Source organism: Struthio camelus, chromosome 4 (genome assembly GCF_040807025.1).
Source record: "Struthio camelus isolate bStrCam1 chromosome 4, bStrCam1.hap1, whole genome shotgun sequence".
Lineage (NCBI taxonomy): Eukaryota > Metazoa > Chordata > Aves > Struthioniformes > Struthionidae > Struthio > Struthio camelus.
In genome coordinates, this window is record NC_090945.1 from 1,513,266 (window position 1) to 1,536,526 (window position 23,261).

The window sequence follows — 23,261 nt, forward strand, 5'->3', positions numbered from 1 at the left end:
AATGAGATTAAAGGCATTGAGGGGAAAAAACAAAACAAAACAAAACATCACTCCGTTAGATATATTTAAGTTACCCAAGGAGGGAAAACGACTTTGGAGGGGGAGATTAGTTTGGACCCTCAGCAAGACAGACATCTGCAAAGTCCAGTAGAACAAATCTTTTCCAATCTGAATTGGTCAAAAAAAAAAAAAAAAAGAATAAAAAAAAGAAAAAAAAATAGCGGGCAAAGAAGGCCGTAGCTCCAACGTATTGGGAAGCGTTGGCTGTGCCACTGGGGTTTGCACCACCTGCACGGGGGCACATGATCCTGTTGGGGGCATCAAACATTTTTGGATAACCCAGCAAACGGCCTGCCACGTGGCTGGGTTATTTTCCGAGGTTTGGGGAAGGAAAAGCTGTAGAGAGACAAGTCGACCTTTTTTTTCCCAAAAGGATGCCCTGGGGATGGCCTCACCCTCCGCAAATCCCCCAATTCGGTTTCTCCGGGAAACGGGCACTGGAGCTACCCACATCAAATGCTGCACGGTCTCCTTCCGCCTCCTTCACCAGGCCTTATGGGACGTATGGCCACGACGGCTTTATGCAGGCCTAGATGGTTATTAAAAGTTGACTGGAAATGTTGTTAGCAAGGAAAGCGGAGGAAATGAGTTAAAAAAAAAAAAAAAGAAAAGTAATACATTCGGACCCATTTGGCTCTCTTCCTGGGAGCCCTTTTAGTATAAAGGAACTCAAAGTTGTATTTTTAGATCTGGAAAGATGCGTTTTAGCCTTTTGCGCACTAAAGGGATTTGACTTAATACACTCGCCTTTCCCCCTCCCTCATGTGCTAGAAGAAATGAACTCCAATCCTAAACTTAACCGCTGGATATAGATATTCTGTTCTCCCCATTGGCCAGAATAAAAACCAATAAATGTATTTCATTTCTTTTGTAGATTTATAATAGCACCTGGCAAGGATGGTCTTAATCTCCTTACGCTGCTTGCACCAATGAAAGAAACCCTCGCAATAGTTATTGAAAGAGAGATGAAAGGATAATAGGAATAAAATCTGGAAATATAAATATTATCTCCAGGAAGATCTGTTATAAAAAAAACGTATGAAATCCATATCAATGTCTCCTGAGAGTGCTTGGCGTAATAGCGCAATTTAGACAATAGGTTATTAAAGATGGAGAGAAATATACTCCTCTTAACGCCAGAATTGTTCAGAGACAACGGCGAAGCATGGCGCTTTGTTTAGACCGTAAATTCGTGGCAAATATCTAGTGGCAGACCTGTCGGAAACGCAGGAATCAACAAGAGGAAAAAGACCGGTTGATACAAATGACCTAAAGCCACCGGTTTCTTCCCTTTTTTACGGAGACAAGCGTGCTTGCAGGGCGCCATCTATATTTTGTCAGCATCGTTGTTACCCAAACACAAATATAATTCCAAAATTAGAGAGATGCTCCATTAGCTGCATGTGCAATTATCAGCAGCTTAGGCAGGGGGGTATCACAGATTATTAATATATCAAGGGATCCATTAAAATTTCATTATTCTTTCTGCCCGGCACGTTACAATTTCCATTATTAGTCGAGATGATATCGGTTATGTACTACGGCAGAAACGGGTGCGACAAAGATGAATTTCCAGGAAAAACCTAATCACTGAAAAAAAATCCTCAGGTTCCTAGCAACCTGACCCAAAGTTTGCTGATGTTGAAAAAACATTTCCCAGTGATATGATGACCTTTGATTGAGACCCAAAGGCCAAAGGCATTCAGACAACAGATTTAAAGGGGATTTTAAGCACGTTTTGATTCAAACTCAACGCAGCAGTATGCACTCTCTCACTAAAAGTCAGCTGCGGTAGGACAAGGCTAGAGAGGAATAAACGGTGCACCTGAGTCACATTAGGAATTACATTATTCCTTTATCTTCCTAATCTTCATAAAATGAGATAAACTATGCTACTCATCACAGGTTTCCACATTCAGCTTCTATAAAAGAAACCAATTATAGAGCCTTTAAGGAGAACTGACGGCTCTAAATCAAGAAAAACATGGAACAGGAGCAATACCTACATGACAAAGTCTTTGACTGGTTTAAAGTCTGGGCATCCACAAGGCAAACTTTGGATGACGACCATGAGGTGACGGGGAGAAGAGAAATGCTCTTTCTCTCGTATATGTTCAAGGTTTCCAAGGTCTCTCAAAGTTCCTCAGTGTTTCCCAAACGAATGGAAAAACAAGTTTTGGATTTTCCTGAAAAAGTCAGTCAATAAAAAGACGCTTTCCTGGCTGTCATACTTCACGGCCAGACTGCGGGTGTTCGATCTGGGCTGTGCGTAGCCCGACCAGCGGTGCCATTCGAGCACCCGTCAGCAGAACGTACCGGGGGGCCAGCTCAGCTCGTAGCTTGCGGCCAAACACCTTAGTTCGGCCTTCGAATCCAAAAGCAAAACGTGCAATGTCGCAAAAATACATTTCTTCCTGGACTGAAAAATGGAAAGTCGGGATGGCAGGAAGTTCTTAAGAGAAAGGAGCACGCGGGGGTGGAGGGCAGCCTCCTCTTCGCTGGTGGTCAAATTAACCGCCCCACCTCCGGCAACGGTTTCCTTCTCACCGTGCGTGGGTGCTGGAGCTCGAACTCCGAGGCATGGAGGTGTCCAGCTCAGACGGTGGACCAAATCTGCAGGCTTAGCTCACTTCTGCTCTTCGCGAGGAGCTCGGTTTTAGAAGTGTGACGGCCAGAGAAGTCGCTCCAAAACACCCCAATGAGTCAGCGCACGCTTACTCACCGCAACGACTCTGTTCAGCTGGCAAGCTACAAACCTATTCCTCGAAGTGGTACTCATACACGTCCATCAAATTATGACCCTCCGGACTTCTACAGCCACCGCGCAACACAACACCCTACCACCAGCTGACAGCGTCATGGGTGCCCAAGCTACAACAGAGTCCTCCTCCTTCCCTTGCAGCATTGCAGATTTAATACAATTAAGAGCAGCAGCCGCCGCCGTCGCCTTATGGTGACTTTTCCAAGCACGAAAGCACGCGTGACTCAGACGTACATGAGAGCACGACCTGCTGCGCACAAAGAAACACCTGAAACCACCTGGCTCCTTCAATTTAAATCAGACCCATCCCAGAGCTAAGAACGAACGATATCCTTATACACCTCATCGACTTCACAGAGCATCCTGCAAAATTACTCTTCCTTTTTCCTCATCTCGAGCTACGTCCTGTTTTTCCAAAACATGTATCTTCCGCAGTGGCCAGCGTTTATTTTTCCTCCCATTTGTGAAAACTAGGCCTACAGCTCTGTGGAGGGAGATCTCGGCCCCCAGCCTCCAGGTTTGCAAAGCTCCGTCAGAGCAGGTGATTTTAACCAAGGGCACTTTCCTAGGGGCTACTGCGTGTGTGCCCTCGCCCCACAAACAACACGGGGAAAGGAAGCCGACAGGGCAAATAACCGTCTTTTGTTTCTGCCTTTGCAGACGGAGCAAAGCGGGGAAGTCCGATGAATACAAAAAAAAAGGGGGGGGTTTTCCCGCAATGCCCGTGAAATTGTGTGCCTCAGAAGAAAGGCAGTCTGTCAGCAGGATACACAGGAGAGATGCTCAGAAAATAACATAACAGGTAGTAAGTTGTGTGTGGGTTGTTTTTTTTTTTTCCCCCATTGCTCCTAGGCCACGCACACAAATCATTTATTTAACTAAATAAAACAAAGGATGCCGGGCTTCGGGGAGGGCTGGGAGAGGGGAAATTTGTACTGACCCAAGTGCCAATAGCGGCGTTTAACACCTCGGGAAGACCTGTCATTTTCTCCGGTGGTTCTTTTGGTGGGGGAATCCCACACACAAAAAAGCAGAGAGAAAGAAGTAGAGAAGCCACAAGCCCGGTTTCCTAACAAATCTGGCATTGCTCTTGGTGGGTAAACACCCATAGGGGACCGTGGCAAGAAAACGCACGCAGAGAAAGCCCAAAGGCCACGTAAAGGTCTCGTGGCACTCCAGAAATAATTAAAAACCACCTTCTCGGGGGAAAAAGTGGTCTCATTAACTTGTTTTCAGATTGCAATTTTCTCGCGGCTTTCTCCTCCCTCTTTCCCTTCCCACCAGCAATCTTGGAGCAATGAAAATATCAGTTTGCTTTCTAGTGCTTGTATTCTCTTTAAAATGTCATTATTCAATTATCTGTCTATTCACCAGCCCTAAGGTCCAGCAGAGCAGATATTGTGAGCCTCCATTTAATGTTTTTAAATGCACTTCAGTCCACTTGTGATACAATAAAACTTTATTGAATTCTGTTCCCACATCACACTTACCGTCCCTCGCTTTTATTGATATGTGAGTATATCCACTCTTCTCTCGGCAAAAAAAGGAATATTTCTAGCAAAGAAGTGACCTTTCCTTCCATCAATACAACAATTGGGAAATGTGATTTCAGCTTCCACGTTAAAAACAATAATAATAAAGTAAAGGCTTAGAACAGAAAAGATGAACAACGCTCCAGCATTGTTTTCCTTCCCCTAGTTAGCATTAAAAACGTACAGAAACTTCGCAACGTGCCAAAGAAACTTGGTCTCTTCGTAACGTTTATTAGCTTGTTCACCCAGAGGAAAGGAAAGGAAGGACAATTTATCCTTCCTCGCAAGCCACACTCATTTTTTCCCCTTGCAGGAAAGGGTCCTTGCAACGGATCTGGCCAATATTAAAAGCTGGTGGGAAGACTTATTGCCAGGACACGACAGGCGAGTTATCACAGCGGTATACGCCGCGCGAGTCGATGAGACGGGCTCGTCTCCATCGAGCCCCCACCTTTTTTCCTCACTTTCCCACACCCTACACCTCCAATTTTGCAAGTTCCCTTTATCACAGCGCAGCTGGGTTGCGAGGAACCACGGGGTGCAGGTTTGGGAACTCCTGCGGTCCCAAAGGAAGGAGTCGAAAGAGGAATTCGGAGACAAGGAAAAACCGAGGGTGAATGCGACCTGGGCAGCTAAATTCCCTTTTCGGCAACGTCTTGGACCCTTGGAAGCCCCAACAGTTGTCCGTATGGCAAAACGAACAGAAAAAGCCCTCCAAAATACCCGCCGCACTTCAAATTCCTGCCTTTTTCTAAATGGCAATAGCCTGAAAAGGTGGATGCTGCTGCTCAAACTCTCACCTCCGAAGTACAGCCCGACTGCCAGGGACCACTGCACGCGCGGGCTCGCAAGTACGGAGGAAAGGAGCTTCTCCCCATCCAGCGCAGCAACACGCGTAGGGCTACCCGAACACGGCCGGTCTGAGTCGCCGAGTGTGACGTGCACAGGAAAGGCTAGACTCGCGCAGGCAAAAAACCATCTCGCTTCCTGCCCTACCAATCAAAAATCCGACTGCTGAAGACGACTAGCCTGGTGGTTCCCCCACCGTCACCGGTCCTGGGAGGTGGGCCACCACCTCATGCATCGCACCGGCTAAGCCGCTCCTTTGCTTTCCGCTCTGGCTCAGCAGGAAAACGGGAAGGCCCTCGGCTCCAAAGACGAAGCAAGGAAAACGACGCGCCGGGATGGCCTGACGCTCTGCCACCGGGGCCGTATCCACCCCAGAGACGGACGCACGCTGCAGGACTACTGTAGCGGCTGTAGCCAGAGTTGCACAGCCAGCGTTGCAAAACCACCCGCAGCGACGCCGTTCCCGTTACCTGCTCAACGCCGCGGGGAACACGGAGCAGGGCAGAGGGAAGGGACGCGAAACAACAATGGATCAAAGCGATTCAAGAAAAGTGGAGTTTTTCCCGCACGCGTATAGTATCAGGTAGCCTAAAACGCAGTTTTGCATAGCTCTCTGCAGCGTGCCGGGGTCCACAACTCTGACGACGGCCATCTGAGGGCTTGCAGGGGCACGTATTTAACAGAAGACCCCGGAAAAGCGCTCTTGGGGAGTAACCTTTAAACAAAATTTCAGCGGTAAGAGGAGAAGAATTATTTCGCATCGAGAGTCTCAATTTTTCCACAAGAAAACGAATGGCAAAGGAGACGACAAACGCTACACGCGCCAAGGCCTGGTTAGGGAAGAGATAAAACACGTTCAGCGAAAGCAGAGGCTCCTCAGAGCCGGGAAACGAGGATCCTCTGCTGCAACGCGCTCGCCCCACGTTCCCGGCTTGATTCAACTCACGAGCAAGCAGAGCAAAGAGCCGTCAACGCTGCTACCTGTCTTGACTGCCTCTCGTTGTTGGTGTTGTCTCCCCCAACGCTGAGATCATTCAAGCACGCTCGATGCCCAGCGACCTCGCGCAAGAGCTATTTTACATCTTGCGCCTAAGGCCCCTTAACGCCTCAGGGTACGATATTCACGTATTACCTTCCTACGGGCGCGCACCGCTACTCCTCCGTTATACTCCAGACTAGCAATTTTGTACCAACTCGCTAGGTCAGCCCCAAAGCCCCTGATGTCACACTTTCCATAGGCTTAATAGCTCGCCCCGTTTAAAAAAAAAAAAAAACAAAAAAAACAGATTGCCATCGCTGCATTTCGAAGCTTCTCAATTTTTTTTAGGCAAAAAAAAAAAAAAAAATCAGATAGCAACACGCTGAGAGGTGGAGACCCTCAGTGCAAAGAGCCCCCTCTGCTAAGGGCTGAGGCCTTGACCTCATCCCTCGGATGGTGGCTTCCAACCACCTCTCCACCAAACCCCCTCGCAGCCCTCCAGGGCCCGCGGTCACCTTGCGCGCGAGGGACGGAGACTACCCGAGGGGACAAAAGGAAGAGCAGGGCTGTTCTTAATCTCTCTTTTTGAGGTATGCCGTTTTTTGACGGCAGTACGGTAACCACGCATAATAAATTGTGTTTCTCCAGAAAGTAAATCCTGAGGTACGCTTAACTTCTTGCAGCTCTGACCTTTCCTTTGAGACACGTATTGCTGTAATCCCTGATGACTGTCTTCCTACCTTGAAAAATTGAGATAAATGGCTTGCACGTAATTTGCCCTCATCGCTTTAGTAAATTGTACGTTTGCAGTTTCTATCACCAAACATTGAACCTCCCAAAACATTAGCGTTCTGTCACCTTGGCCACACAACACAGTACTTAAGGCACTTATCAAACGTCACCCACCTGCAGAACACAGGTCAGCCTAAAGCAACCTATGAACAGAAAGCGCTCGGAAAGAGAAGTCATAAGCTTGCCATAACGCTTCCTTCTTATGGCCTGCTTTCACTAACGGGGCTTTCCAAGTGTTCTCCAAAACGTGAAACGTCTCCGTTCCGCTTAAGGAATTTAAGGAAAATATGGGGCGCTAGTGCTATATTGTTAAAAACCTTGCACAGCAGGCAGTTTTTCCTATCTCATCGGCTCGGTCTCGTGCGAAGCACGTGGTTTGGCACCGAGCGTTTGCCGGCCCTCAGGCAGCAAAAAGGCAAGCTTGAGGCCAGCCCAGGCTCTACAGTTAATCAGATCTCTATCAAAAAAACGAATGCAAACGTATCAATGTACGTACTGTAAGGGACACATTCGTACTGCACTTCCAGATACTTGTACGTCCCCGGGCAAGGGTCTGGGAACACATCTGGGCCCGCGACGACGGCGCACTGGGTCCGATTACTGCATCTGAAAAGCAAAGGAGAAGAGAGTCACAAACCAGCCTGGGCAGGAAGAGAGGGCAGGAGGTTGGTGAGTGTCTTCAGAAGCTCCTCCGACCCCTGGGAGCCCGAAGCCCACGGATGACGTGCCCTAAGAACGAGGGCAACCCAACCGGCCGTGTCTTCAAGGCGGCTTTGCAGTGCTCCTCCAGCTTTCGAAACCTGAACTCCATCGTGCCGAGCTCCACTAACCTTGGACCCCAACATCCAAACCCGAAGGCAGCGCAAGGACTCGGGCGACAACGTACGTGGCCAAAACAACTGTTGCGTATTTTATAGGACGTGCAGCAAGTAGTTTTTACAAGCTGTTTGTAAAGCGCTCCTGCAGAAAACGGGCATCTGGAATAACGCTCTTGAATGGAAAGCCAAGACTAGAAACAGTAACACTTGAGAAGGAGGGGAAAAAAGGAAACGGGGGGAAAAAAAAGAAAAAGAAAAAACCCAGTTCACCAAATAACCTGTCCAGACAACAAAAAAGTAGTTTTTCATGCACAGCCAGCACACTCGCGTTGGTTTTAAGTGATTAAGCTTTATTCAGTCATTCCACTCCAGAACAGACGCACCTCCTGAGACCATTTTTTTTTTTTTTTCCAAAAGGAAACATTATTCTCAAAGAACCTCGGGTGCAACCATAGGTAGAAGGAAGCAACCCAGCCCACTGCCGTGAGCTTTGCTCCGGTATAATTTGCTCCAGGTATAATTTCTGCGTATTTGGGGGACAACAAGGCATTTGGCAGTGATTCTAAAGAGAAAATTCTTGCATTTGTCAAAAAAAAAAAAAAGTGAGAGAGAGAGAGAAAGAAAATAATTAGTCTTTGATTTTCATCCTTTCGCCTGCCAGAGGGAGACCTCCTAAGGGCCAGGCTGCTGCAGTTATTTTCTCCAAGAGGCTGTTTCCGCTGCGGCGGCGCGGGACCCCTGACCCTGCCGCTCTTCAGGCAGCGGCCGCGGCAGCCCGAGCAGAAGTCGTTCCGCTCGGGAGCGGAAATGCTTCGCGTTTACCTGCGGCTAGACTTTGTCAGCCTTAATGAGGATTTTATTTGAGGCCGTAAATTAAAATCGATTCATTAGCGACTGCCTTGAGCTCCATAATTTCTTTAATTTCATGGAAAGATTAATAGGAGCTGATACGGCTGCTCACCAGGCTGTTTTGCTGGATAGCAGATAATCCAGGGGGCTGGGATGCTCTCACGTTTTCGCGCTGGAAGGAGACAGCTATCACAGCAAGCGGCTACTTTTATCGGACAGAAAAACAAACTTTTTGACGAAAGGGGCAACTTTGCCGTCCTCACCCTTGCCGCTAGGAGATGGGTGGCTTGGCTGGGCGATCACAGGTGCTATCACAGGACGGCGCGAGCGGGCAGCCCTTCCAGGACAAGCTTTGGACATCATCCACAACTCCACCTTCAACGGAAATCCTGCACTGGGCTCAACGCGCCTTTCTTTTTAGCGATCGCGCTGGCCGAAGCAACGGTCTCCCCCCCGGCTGTAGGGGCAGCCCGGGCCACGTTGCACAGACTAAAAGCAACGGCTCAAAGAGACAGCTCCAAGAAACCATGAGACGGGCCCCAAAATGCGGAGGAACTGCTGGGAGGGGGCGGGAACGGACCCATTTTCAGGGTTCTCAGCACCCTCATATAAATTGCAAAAAAAAAAAAAAAAAAAAAAACACACAACCCAACCCCAGAAAACATCGTTTCTTTTCCACGCACGTTTGGTATCTGCAGCAAAGCCACGTCCTGCCCTTGGCGCTTTGAGTTTCCACTTAGCGCCCCGCGGTGAAAAGACACATTCCCACACCCTTGGAGGCTGGAGGCAATTTGGATTAAACACACCTAATAGCAGTTCAGGCAGCTCTTACTGCCAGACATCAGCCCGGGCAAACGACACAGAAATGATGATATGTAAAAGAAGAGGGAAAAGGGAGGGGAAAAAAAAAAAACCCGCTTCTATATGGGAGCGCCGATGCCGACTTTCCCGGGCCAGCAGCGGAGCGAGCGTGGTGGCAGCTCCGTCCCGCTTCGCCCCCCTGCACCGGCCAGAAAAAGCCCCGTTTTGCCCCAAGCGGACGGCTCTGCGGCTGCACGTGGTGGGGGAGACCCCCGTCACCCTTGCCACAATTAAGTGGCGCACGGTGCCGACACGTCACCCCCTGTGACTCGGGGGGGGGGGGACCAGACGGATGATTTTACGCCTCTATTGGCTTAGTTTCTGCAGCATTTTAAAGCACGTGTTAGGAAGACCCCGAGAAGTAAAGGCGCACCTAAAGCCTTCGCGCAGACAGCTCGCGGATGGCTCGCCGCGCAGCTGGGGCAGCAGGGCAAAAAGCCCCGTGCATTTTCCAGTTTGCAAGATACGGGAAAACTTGACCGTCCAGCACGCAGCCAACGCTTGCATTTGGGCAAAGCACGCTGGAAGAAAAAGCCGCCGTTTCTCTGGGGCGCTACCCGCGCCGGGACAAAACCGCCAAGGCGGCACAAAGGGCGAGACCGATCGCTCCAAAAAAGCCTTTCGGGGGGCATGGCGGCCGGCTCGCTGCGGCGGTCGCCCCGGCAGGCGAAGCGGGGGCCGAAACCAGGGCCGAGGCGAGCTGGGAGAAAGGGGGGACCACAAATCTGTGCCCGGCACTCCAGCGCTTAAAAGCGGTAAACAGGAGCCTCAACGCTATTGCTGGAGCGCCCCGAAGCGCAGCACCGTCCACCAAAAAAGTTTTGTGTTTTTCGTTTTCAACCTCTCAGCCGAAACGCCTATTTTACATAGACTTTCTTCTTCTGCACAGACAAGGCACGTGAGTAGGCACGCTAATACAGCCAAGACATCAATATCCGAGGCCGTTTCTCAAGGTCTATTATATTTTCTAATGGTTTTACAGTAAGAGACAGACTCAATTCATTATCGTTCACGGCAACGCTGCGAGACATCCTTTTCCTCCTCCGAAACACAAAAATCTCCTCTCCGGATGACTGCTTTAAGAAAGAGGCTGTCAGAGCGAATAAGTCAGCTAGGACTATGCTCTTCCCTGTCAATACGCGATATTTCCAAATCAACCCTTCAGGAAGGGCCGAGAGAAGGAGGGCAAGGAAAAAAAAAGAAAAAAAGAAAAAAAGAAAAAAATTAGATACCCTGGAGAAAGCAAACGGGAAGCAAGGAGAAATTTCTCTCCTAATAGGAGCCTAAGCGGAGTTCTAACGTGCTGGCTCGCAAACGAGGGAGGAAAAGACAAATAAATAAATTAAAAAAAAAAAAAGGGGGGGGGGAAGGGAGGGAAGAACGCAACCGCACGCCAGGAGAACAGCCTCCGGCTCACCGCCTTGGCCTGCGATAACGCACGGCACAAAAGCGACCCTAAATCCTCCCCGCGGCCAGCTGTCGCGAGCAAGGAATTCCTCAGCAGAGGTTCCTCCGCCCCTGCAAAAAGCTTAAAAGCAAAGGGTCTATCTAGTGGCAGCGGGACGCGGATCCCGTTTCTCCAGCGTTTCCTTCGTTATGATTTTTTTTTTTTTTTTTTTTTGAAATCGATCTTTCCGAGCACGGCGAGGCTGGCTTTCCAACCTCCGCCGTGACATAATTATCTGCGGTGCTTAACGCTAGCGCAGACGAGTCCCACCGCGCGCCGCGTTTTGTTGTTTTATTGACGGGGTTTAATGATCCATCCAGGCACCGGCACGCGCGGATCGGCCACCTCTTCTGCCATCAAGCTGATATAACGAGCCGCGCAGAGCGCTCTCATTGCGGCCTAACCAAGCCCCCCCTGGAAATAGCTCAAATCCATGTTTTATGCAGAAAAAAAATGGAAAAAAGAAAAAACAAAGGTAATTATGCTGTTTCAACTTGTTGATAGGACCCTTAAAGTTTAACAAAAAGCATTTAATAGTAAACTTGCAACATCTAACAAATTTAAGGGCAATTTTGGGGCATGCCTACACGTGACACATCTACTCAGCTCCCAGGGACTCCAGCAGCTCAGCCATGCTGAGGTCAGGGCAGGAGCCACCAGGGGGGACAGCGCGGTTCACTGCCACCCTCCAGAGGACAGTCCACCTGAGCAACGAGAGCTGCTTCTTCCATGCACTGGCACCGTGCACGCACCCTTAATCTCTTCCCTTTCTGGGCTTCCTTGAATTGCCTCCTGCCCCATCTCTTTGTGATGGGACTTCGTAACTCGCCAGCAGCTTCACGCGGCCTTTTCCCCCTGCATCTTTCTCCCGCTGTTGTTGCGTTTCCCCTTCGGCAGCAACCCCCCTCTTCTCCTCTCCTGCCCCCCACCCGCCTTTGCACCACCAGGTATATTTGGACAAGAGGTTTGGGTCAGCACAGAAACCGACCTGCGTGGAGCACTTCCGAAGTAGCGGCAGTGCCGTTCGAGCTGCGAGGAGCTCAGGACACAGGCAAGGGCAAGTCCGGAGGGCAGGCGAACATCTTTGGGCGGTTGCCAACCCACAGAGCTGAAAACAAAACCAGGCAAGCCTCAAGGCAGTAAAGCTCATCTTTTAAAGAAGCACATCTCCCCTTTTGCAGGTACTTATGTCATCAACAAAAACATTAGCATTACCCTAATAAAAATCCACTTTACAGAAGACCAACGGGGTATCACGGGAGACACCTAAAACGAACCAAACGATAAAAGGCTCTCTGGTTTAGCCAGTATCAACACAAGTTAAAATAACTGTGAAGAGAAAACAATCTGGCTTTTAATTTGGGTTAGGAGGTCAAATTGAAGCCTAGCGGAGGTCTGGGCTGAATTGCAGCTGGCTCTCCACATTACTTTGTCTTCACTGCCATTTTAACTCAAGCCAACCCAAGTTAAAGCCCATTCCTCCTCCTCCTTTAGCGCAGCCATAAGGCGCTGAATAGCTGGAATAAGTGGCAAAGGGTTATTTTCTCTACAAAACTTAAGTGAGCTCAGGTCCTGAGTTTACCACTACCTACACGTCCTTGCAGAAGGCACTGTAACTACCCAAACCACCCTGTACCGACCCTGCTGTTGGAAGAAGCACTCTTTAATGCAGAAACGCTGTATCCACAGAGTATTTCACACCTGAGGCTGAGGGCAGGCGACCCCCAGGACAGGACTTTTCCTTGTATTCCTCTACTGGGACACGCTCCGGGGTCAGGTCTCGAACCCACTGTTTTCCCTGCCATTTACTGTCACGCTGTGGCAGATCCCCAACCAATTCCCCCCCTTCCCATCAGTGACCAATTCCTGCAAGAGGGAAAAGAGATTAAATATCGTCTCTAAACGGACCAAAATAATCCACAGTCATCGGCTGGTAGGTTTCATATATTAGCCTTTCACTTCTACGAATAAAGAAGGTTGGGACCAAAATCATGCATATGGCTCTCGACTTTAAATTTAACATAATAACTAAATAAAACAAAAGCAAATGTAACCAGATGGCACAGCAGGTCAAAGCTGGGTAACACCCTGATGAACTCAAGAGTGAACGCAAGGCACCTATGCAGCATCGTTTCTAAACACAGCAACCTCTGCCATCATTACTCTTGCAAACAGCATGATACCGCAGTGATTCTAAAGCAAAGATCCTCCGTTTTTAGGTAAGGAAGCAAACATCCCTCAGCCTCTTGCTTGGGACGGCTGGGATGGCGGGGGAGGAACATTGTCCTTCAACGGATCCTGAGTTTGTAGAGCACCTTGCACAGACATTGTCTTGGCCCCAGCTGCAGTTCAGACATTAAAGTAATACAAACAAACGGAAACAAACCAAACTTTCTGTTAAAATAAAAAGTCCTGAAATGAAGCAAACGTGTTTTTGATATTCCAAAAAAAAAAAAAAAAAAGGCTTTTTAAAATTCCAATGTAGCCAACTCTATCTCTTTGATCTCCAGCCCAAAGCTTGCATAAAGGCAGCTTGCACTTTGATTCTGAGCTTGAGAGAAAGTGCAACATCACAAAACCTTCCTGCGCTTTCCAGCCCACCGCTGCCTAGCCAAAGGATATATGTGAAGCAATTGGGTAAAAAAAAAAAAAAAAAAAAAAAAAAAAAAAAGCCTAGTCTTAGATGTATGACTTGAAACTACCACTGTAAAGTTATTCCAAACAGCTAAGCAGAGCATCAAACTTTCCACAGTACAAAACTGGATGGACGGATATATTTTTCAGAATGGCTGTCCAGCAGCTATAGAGAGACTCTCTAATGTCGGACTCGATACAAAGCTCAGAGAAAAGTCAGGGATCACACATCCCCGCATGCTCACCCCGCCGTTTCCTCCCCACTTTTCCTTCCCTAGCACTCCCGTGAGAGTTTTCAGCTACACCTGCACATGCCAGCTCTTCTCCCTGCCCTACTCGCTCTGGTCACCCTCCCGAAAGGGCATTTGCACAGTATAGTCCCCATCTGCCTTTTACACATACGTATAGGTTTGGCATCTAGGGCTATATACACCGATTTGGATGCGATATACATAAGGAAGCTTCCTTTGAGGAAGAACTCCTCCAAGGCTCGGTTTCCCGCAAAGGCTCACTGCCTCCAGCTGGATTTTGCCAAGAGCTGGGTTCCCCTCGCAGCAGAAGCGCACAGAAGTGGGACTACCCGCTTCTCACGGAAAAGCTGCTGGCTGGCAAGCGCTTTTCAGGCAGCGGGCTACGTTGCAGAGCGCCCAGTCGCTTCGGTAATCCAAACAATTCCAGATAGCCCTGCGGAAGGGGGGAAAAAAAGAGCCCACCCTGGCCAGGAGCGCACGGGAGCCTTAGGTGGCGCAGAAACTGGGACATCCCCATTCCAGGGCAGGGAGCGCGTCTCCGGCAAGCCGACTCTCGCAAACGTGCCTGACGCCGCTCCAGCGTCCCAGCTGAAAGCCCAGGGAGATGAGCGAAAGGGTAAAGACGAAGGATAAATTTATCAGATGTCTCCATAAATCGTTTCCGTCGTTCTCGTTTTGTGCTCTGCCTTTCACTACTAACGTCTCTAAAGCCACCGGGTGCCGCGGCGCAGTGGATCTAATAAAGAGGGAGATAAATTTTAACATCCTTTTTTGAAACGCCTTAAAACGATCTAGTTTTCTTCTGATTGTTAACGTCAAACGTTAGAAGAAAGGCGCTGGCTTGAAACAACTCATCCGGGCTGGAAGCAAAAGCCGAGTCCTGCTACAGCCTGGAAACTCACAGGTTTCACATTTCCTGAAGGAAATGGCGAGCCAGATATCTGGAGACTGCTCGGGTTACGTTAACAGCTCGTGACATCCCTTGCGCGGAGCGCGCGGCCCCGAGAAGCTCCCCGACCCGAGAGTTTTGGCGTGAGCGATGGAAGGGGCACCCGGGAAAAAGCAAGCGAGGCCCCGGCGGCAGAGGGGAGCACGCGCATCCCCCACGGCGTCAAGACCCGAGCGGAAAGCCCGCTGTTAGATATCTGAAATTGTTGTACAACAGAAGCCAACAGACCTCTGTAACCGCCTTTAATCCGTAGCAGGTTAAAGGAAACAAACGACGGCACAAGCGAGCAATTAAAGAGCGTTCCCGAGCCAGCACTCGCTGGTGACTAATGAGGTTCAAAGGGGCAAGGCTTGCCTCACGGTCCCCTGAGGGGGAGACCACTTAGCCCCTTAAAAAAAAATAAATAAATGAAGAAACAAATAAATCCAGCATTCTTATTTAACACTTGAGCATCACTTAAGCAGCTGCTACACGAGTGGAACAATTGCTCGGGACCGACCTACATTCGGCCGTATCGCTTTATTACATTCAAGAGAAACTTAATTACGCTTCTGTTACTTAATACAAGCCAGTAAAGTCCTCCATTTTACAACAAGGAGGCTGCACTGCTGCAGCCACGTGAAGCTTTTGGATCCTGCAGCGGGATTTCCCCGCCGAGCATGCTCCCTCTTCCAGATGCCTCCTCGTTGCGTTTGAGGGATACGTAGATCCACGCTCCTTTCCTGCGTTCACCCTCCTAGAAGGGGGCTAACTCTGACGCTTACTTGGTAGAGGTCATACCTTGTTATTCATGCCCCGATACCCCATAGGATCTTATATAGGATCTAATATCTTATATTACTTAATATCTTATGTTACTGGAACACAGTCCGCTCCCAACAAGCCTGTAGGCTGAGCTGGGAGTACTTCAGCCCCGCCAGGATGAAAACCCTTCAGCTGAGCTACCACAAGAAGCAAGAAAGCAACCCGTCCCTGGGGAAAGTATCCTGCTGGCCATACAGTCGTTCTTCCCCACACACCTCATCCAAGTCCAGTGGATTCAGTGGGTCGTTTACTGGCACCACTAACCGCTACCATGGTACGAGTCGGTAGCGGGACTGTACAATCAAGGATACTCACGTACTAAGAAAATCCACACAGCAACAGTGTGCAGCAACAGTTCCTGTTACTGCAGAAAATCCCCAAGCTGACTATCCTCCTAAAGCTGCTCTTAAATGTTTTAATAAAGATATTTACTCTATGCACACGAGCCACAGGTTTATATTCAGCTACACTCTTCTCTTACGTCCTAACTGTGGCCAACTTCTTTGATCATCAGAAAAATGCTGCATCCTCACCACCATCCTCGCTCAAATGCTCGCCTTGTCCTCCTGCCCTCCCACTAACAGCTCCCCTGCTCCGGCTTACCAAAAAAACTGCTTTGGGGGAGAAAATCTGGCCCTAGCCTTTATTAAATAACAAGAGAGCTCTTAAGATGGAAATATCTGGACAAAAGCATTCACCTGCTGCCCAGGCCCATTGGACAAGCAGGTTCACTGATGCTCAGGCAAGCTTCGGTGAGGTCGTGGGAAAATTTCTCCTCCAGGCAGAAGGAAACCCAAGAGGTGGCCCTCGCCAAGCAGGAGTCATCGCTGGGCAGCTCTTCAGCACTGGGAACAAAGCCAGAAAACAACTTCTTCTGACTGCACAAGGGCTCCTGCCACGTTCCCCAGGCAAGGGGGGACCTGCCAACTGGCTTTTGGCCCTGCTGAACTCTGCATTGGATGACTGAGCCCATAAAGCCACTACCCGACTCTTCACCGCATCCAAATCCACGAGCGCTCCGTCGACATATTTATTTATAACCTGCCCTGTTGTCTCAAGGAGGCGAAGACTGGGGTGCGGAGGCGACAGCAGCACTCCCCGGAGCCGGCACAGAGCCGACTGCCTCCTTCTGCAGCACTCCCTGAAGCCTCCTTACGGAGGGCCACTTGCTTCACCTCAGGGGAACCGCTCTCCAGACAGCACGGCTAGCGACACGTGCCAAAACAACTAACATTAGGCAGGTGAAGTCTGAGTACTGGGTAACAGGAGAGACGTCCAGGAAGATCCTGGAAAGCCCCGGAGGCCTACTAATTCCCATTTATTAAGGAAGACGTGCTTGAGGCTGGAGCCTTTTGGCCAACACCTCTACAGAAAGTGAAACACCTCCACATTAGCTCACTGTCCCCCCTCTTTAGAGGGCACTTGCTCCTTGCAGAGGTTTTTTGAATTTCTGATAGGACTTGGTGCCTTTCCAGTTCCTCTCCCCTCCCCAGGGTGATGAGAAACATCTGGCTTCTGAACTATCCTCGCTTGCAACTGGCCAGCTTCGCTTAGTCTTGCAAGTTGACAGGTTTCATCCCCAAAACACCTCAAATAACTTAACTACTAACATCACTGTAACAACTCGCAGGCTTAAGAACCGCATCAGCTCTGCACCCCACCAGGACCATAAGGCTGAGCGCACTGCTCTAAGCCTTGTCCCTTAAAACCACTTAATCTCTGCTCTGTCCAGTAGTCCAGCAGTCACAGAACTTGTTGAGGATCCAAAAGAGTCAGATTTAACTCCTTAAAACACTAGTTTCCCCATCTTCTAGGAGAATGTCCTTTATGAGAAGAAGTCAAATCTCTCCCTGTCGCAACGGCTCCACTTTTGCTAAGTAACTGAGCAACCATTTAGGTAGGGGTGGAAAACGGCACCCAAACTTTCTAGAGAATATTGGACAGCTAAGATAAAGCGTCAGATGCTGCCATCTGGCTTGGCAAATGTTTGACCGATTTACATATGGGGAAGAGCAGCAAGGGGGGGGGGGAATACACACCAAAAACCCCATGTATTCTGTTCCATGTAATGCCATTAAAAATTGTGATGACTTCAAGACCTGCATACTGACGTGTATCAGTACAGCATCAGTGAACACCTATGCATTAAATAAAACACCTCCCACCTCTTGGCTGCAGAGCTTCACATCATGAACCTAAGGAGTGGTGATGGCAATCGTTAGGATCTCATTCTGCAGGCTTTTGCCCCAAAACACAGTTCATTGTTCCCTTTTCCGGCTGACGCAATTCCTGGTTGGTTCACTAATCCCATCTGAAAGTAAACTCACGGGAGGGGAAGCAGGAACCAAACCAAAGATGTTTTCTTTTAATGTAGCCTGGCTTTCCAAACTATTTTACCAGTCAGAAATGAATAACAGCAGTGACCTGGAGCTTGGGCGCTGGAAACAGCAGTTGGGGGTGAGGACATCTCAACAAGACTAGTCTGTTAATTCACAGATGGCATCCAAGTTCTTCTTTCTTGTTTGCAATAGATAAATAAATAAAGTGATATTCCATAGATAAACTGAGAAAATGAGGCTCTCTTCTTATGCTGTAAGTGCTCTTACAAGCGTTGGACTCACGCTAGGCTTTTTAAACCACCGTACAAATTAGGCAGTGCCTTTCAGCATACTGAATTGGCCAGAGCGGGCATACAGACACTGCTGAGAAACAGTTTAGCGTGAACAGATTGACAGGCAAAACCTAAAATATTGACCAATAAAAAAAAAAAAAAATCCCTTCTGTTCTGACCAGGCTACAGCCAAGAACCCCATAGCCTGGGAAAGAGAGATGGTTCTGCTCTCTAACGGAAGGCCACCTGCCCAGCAGTGCCAAGGACCCGGGCGCTTGCAAGAAACCTCAATCTGTGGAATCGCTGCTAAAATCTGGCTTTTATGGCCTCTGCCTTTACAAATATTCTGACATCTCTCTCAAAAAAAAAAAATTGGTGAGTCTCGTTTCACTTACTCCAACACGATGGAGTAAATAAATAACACTATTTATGCACTGCACACCATTTGTCAACCCATTTGTCATTTCTGATCTTTCACTGCTCATGCAGCAAAACTATGCGGGATTTTATTCAAACCTGCCTTGCAGGTGTGATGAATGCTTTATTTACCCAGCATCATTTCACCTCGCAGAACTGTTACTATGCAAATAAAGGGCTTCAAGTCCCTGTGTGGTACAAGCAGAAGGTGCAAAGGGAGATGAAAAAACAGAGGCAGCACAGTAATTAAAGTCAACGGGGAAATAGTGGATGGCGCAACTAAAATCAGGGAACGCATGACAGAAAACATACAGAAAAAGCACTCATCCTCCATCTTCTCTAGGCAAGGTGAAAGACACAGACCCCTTCTCAAAGACCTTCTGAAAGGTCATCACAACTCTCTCAATCCACCTGTGGCTGATCAAAGCACCCGTGGCATCAACGCACCCCCCTACGTCTAGCAAAACACGTTGTGCCCAAACTGTCTCCTATCAACTTCCTCAGACCAGAATTTCAGTCCATGAATGACAAACCTGGGAGTAGATGCTGCTGCAAATAAGCACAATTGAGGCAGTGTCTCCTGGTGGCTAAAAGACTCAAGCAGGGAGCAGTTGAGGGGCCTCTACCGTGATTTCTGCTTCTAGGTAATGACCTTGGGGGCATCACTCATCTTGTGGCCAGCTTTTTGCTCCATCTGCAAAACGGGAAGCATTATCCTGACCTCGTTGCAAAGCCTTATGAGCTCCACAGATGAGAAAAATATATTACTATCATTACTATTTACTGAAGCCTGGAATCTGCTACCTAAACCTGCTGAGACCTATCAGGACTATTTGGGGAGCAAAGCACCATTGTGATTAAGGGCTTCCGAATACAGCCCCCGATTTCTGCTTTGCGTTGCAATCACCGCAGCAAGACTCGAACTGCATTCACTTACAGCACAGAGCGCGCCAAACGCTCCCCTGTCTTGCAGGAGCTTCACATCTGTCTTACTCAAGTCAGTCTGCGGTAAAGGAGCAAAGGATCAGCCCCAAATTGAGCCCTCCGTTTCTGGAGGGGAGTTTCCTCCGTGATTTTTGCCAGAGGTAAGAGCTCGGGCACAAAATCTCATCTGCTCCAGCATGGTGTTCCTGGTGATTTCTGACTGCATCAGATAACTCTGCAAGAGCTACCACCAGTTCTCCTATTTTTGAGAGTGTAGGGGAAAGAAAAGGCGAGAGAAACAGCAGAGTACCGATTTCAGGTTCCTCGATAACCAAACTCTCCTTCTCCCACTTTCTTCTTTAATTTAGAGGGGTTCGGGGCGGGGGGAGGTCATAAAGACCTATGTAAGCAGACATCAGATTCATGTTTATTGCCTAAGCAATAAAAGATTAGAATTGACAAATGGAGAGGTTTTTGGAGACGCAGATGCTACAATCACTTTAATATAATTTGGATTTCCAAATCAGTAATTACTCTATCACATATTTATAATTTTGTAGATGCTACTAGAAATGCTGATGTCTTTTTCTATGCATAGTAATGAGCAGCAACAAGGGCTGTTAATATAAAGCCTGTAATGTTTGTATTCATATGTAAATAGGTTATGTAAACGTTTTAGACATTTCTCACTAAAACGCTGAGTTCTAATCTAAGTGGCTCCATTCCTAAACTAGAAAATTGTATTCTGCATAGAAATTGTTTACTGGGCTGTCAGCAGAGCTGCCAAAGCAGCATGCCGAATTTATAGGGGGATTTACGTCTCGCCATTAGCGGCGATATCTGGGTAATTGGCAACGTATACATGCCCAGATACGCACATCGGTATTTAGAAAGGTGCTTGCATGTGGTTGCACCCGCATCCAGGATACACAGGCCTCCTGTGTGTACGCACACGCGAAAAAGCACAGGCACCTTTTCTGGACACTCTTCAAGGAATGCAGTGCGGCAGTAACTTAGATGTAGTGTTTGATTTAATTAAGCTAATTTAGTTAAACTGATACAAACCTCTAGTTAAGAGTGATGGAATCAGTTTAGTGTCTCCCTGATCCTAATTGACTTATGATAAAACTGAATAAGCCAGCGCTAAAGCTCCAACAAGGGACTGCCAAGACGGGACTTTCTGCTCATCTAAGTTACACAAATTTAAAACCACAACTTCAGTAAATCCTATATGATGATCTGGATAGAGTGGGAAGAAAGAGAGGTGGGAGGGGAGCACTCTAGAGCCACCCTCTCCCACCTGGGATCTGTCTCACACAGGTCGTTGCTGTTCCTCCTTCCTCCCCCTTCTACCCAAACACCTTCACACGTCCCATCTGCTGCAGGCAGAGCTTGGCAGGATAAATCCCCTTTGGGATTGATATGCGCCATTTCTCCATCAGCTAGAGCAGGGACCATCAAGGCGCTGTCCTTTGCTGACCCAAGCAAAGCCCCGGCACGCTCTCCTCTTGCGGCAAACTCACTCCCGCTAACTTTCCCGGGCTCTCTTCTTAACTCTGCGATACCGAGAATCACCCCTTGCGAGTTTTACTATGGTCTCTCCAACAAATCGCATGCAGCCCCATCCCCTTCTCTTCTTTTTTAAACGTAGAAAAATATATTACTATCATTACTATTTGCAAAGATGATTTAATGCCAGCAAAGGCTTTGCAAAGACAGCTTGGAGAGCCCCACTCCAGCACACAAGCAACTCCCATCCGTTTAAGAGACAATAGATGTCTTCTCTTCATCAACAGAAACGAAATGGAAGCGACAACAAGGAGGCAAACATCCCGCTGTCTCAGCCTCTTCTACCATCCAGGGATGCCTACAGAGTACTTTCAAGGTCTGTTCAGTCCTTTGCTTTTGATGAGGCTGCCAGAGACCACCGGCAGTAGCTACTGGCATGTTGACCTTGCTCGCTTCCCCTGCCCTTTCCGCTCCTCCTTCCTCCCGAGTTCCTCTCCGTTCCAGGTGAGGACATCCCCGCTCCACTCCTGCGGCTCTCTTAACACCTGCAGAGCCGGCGTACGCTTAGGTCCTGTGCTACTGCAGAGTCACTCATCCTGCCCTCTCAACTGCCACCTTGCAACGAAGTAAAACCAAGATAGCATCGGTCATGGCATAAAACAACAGGGAAGGGGAAAGGCTCGACGCCGACACCAACGTAGTTTAATTGCTGTGATTGCATCAGCGAGCTGCGGTGAGGTGGGGTGACCTGCACGAGGCGGTTTCTGCTGGAAAGAGAAACACCAGGCAGATCGCCTGAAAGGGGATAGTAAATCAGGCCAAGAGCGTAGACTCCGTTATGCCCCTGCCAACAACGGTTGCTCACATGAGTGAAATTAAGAGGATGACTTGCTAGGTGAGTAAATCCACGGCTGTTTTGTCCTCCAGGGAAGAAATTCAGCCCAGGCAGGCTCTGTTTGTACATCGGTACAACGGCATCGATTTTGGCAGAGTTATTCCAGTCTCTAAGCGCAGAAACACCGCAGCGAATCAAATCCCCTGTGCCTTGGCCCCTGCAGTTACATTTGCATCAAGGAACACCATGATGCCCAATACCACGAAATTGGTTCATAGGTTGCTTTGGTTTTTGTTTTGTTAAAGAGGATACTCTCAGATGTGACAAGTGGTCAGCACTTTCTCTGGATGATGTAAGTGTTAAAACGTGGTTGCATTTGGAAAAAAATGTAGGAGTATAAGTCATTTTGTCCATTCACCTGGAACGTGTTACAGAAAGTGAAATAGCAGACAAGCACTCTCAGCAAAATGAAAGCTCCTTGCTCCTGTTTGGTGAATCTTCAGTCATAAATTTTAGGGGGAAAAAGTAAATAATGGGCCATATGTTACATTTGCTCAGCAGCTTTGGTGGTCTGACATCACTACTTTATTTTATTGTAGCAATACACTTACCAAATCTGACCATATTTCTCATTACCTGTTTCCAACGAGGATGATTATTTTTACTACATCAGCCCAATGAGACACCCTCAGTGGGGGAAATCAAAGCCCCACGTGGTTGCTGAAACACAGCCTCCGACCCGATAAGCTTGCAGTCTAGCCTGCTGATCCTGCGATAGATTTGACGCTCAAAACGATGCTCTAAATTCGGGCAGCCTTCCGGACCCCGCGCAATCCAAGAAAGAAAGAGGACCTTGTCTGGAGGAGTTTCCTCTGCCCGAGGTCTGTAGAAGGAGCCTAAGTGAGAAGAGTTCCTAAACCTTCTTGATTAAAGGTATCAAGAGGAACAAGGTGGGATGAATCTGGTTTAGCATTTGCATTTAAAGAAACAGGGCTTGCTACATATAAATCCTCTTTTTGCTATAGCCATACCCAAAATAAACCAATCCAACAGGACCAACTAAGTCAGTGAGGCTGATGAAAGAGGGCCTTTGCTGGTAGAGCTTCCCTCGTCCTCTCTGGGAAATCAGATCCTACGACAAAAGGAGTTACTTAATATACGACAAAATGAGTTACTTAATATATACCCTATATACGATACTAAACATCGTATCTATGGCACAACTTCTTTCCATGCTGTCAACCAGCTTAACTGCCTTGGCAAAGCCATCTAATGCTGACCAGACCAGAGACAGGGGTCCAGTATGAGTTGCAAAAGCTACTAGGGCTTATAGAGCATCTGTATTTTCTTCCATGAGAGCTGCTGCTACATAAGCTATT

General features: G+C 48.3%; 1 protein-coding gene across 24 annotated transcripts in view; it reads right to left on the reverse strand.

The window, feature by feature from the left end:
- ADGRL3 (adhesion G protein-coupled receptor L3) overlaps positions 1–23,261 on the reverse strand; it is a 439,175-nt gene that overhangs the window by 184,099 nt on the left and 231,815 nt on the right. For all 24 annotated transcript variants that reach the window (XM_068941083.1, XM_068941084.1, XM_068941073.1 and 21 more), the window contains one exon: positions 7,470–7,579. In XM_068941083.1, the coding sequence (XP_068797184.1) occupies positions 7,470–7,579 (110 nt within the window). The remainder of the gene's footprint in view (positions 1–7,469; positions 7,580–23,261) is intronic.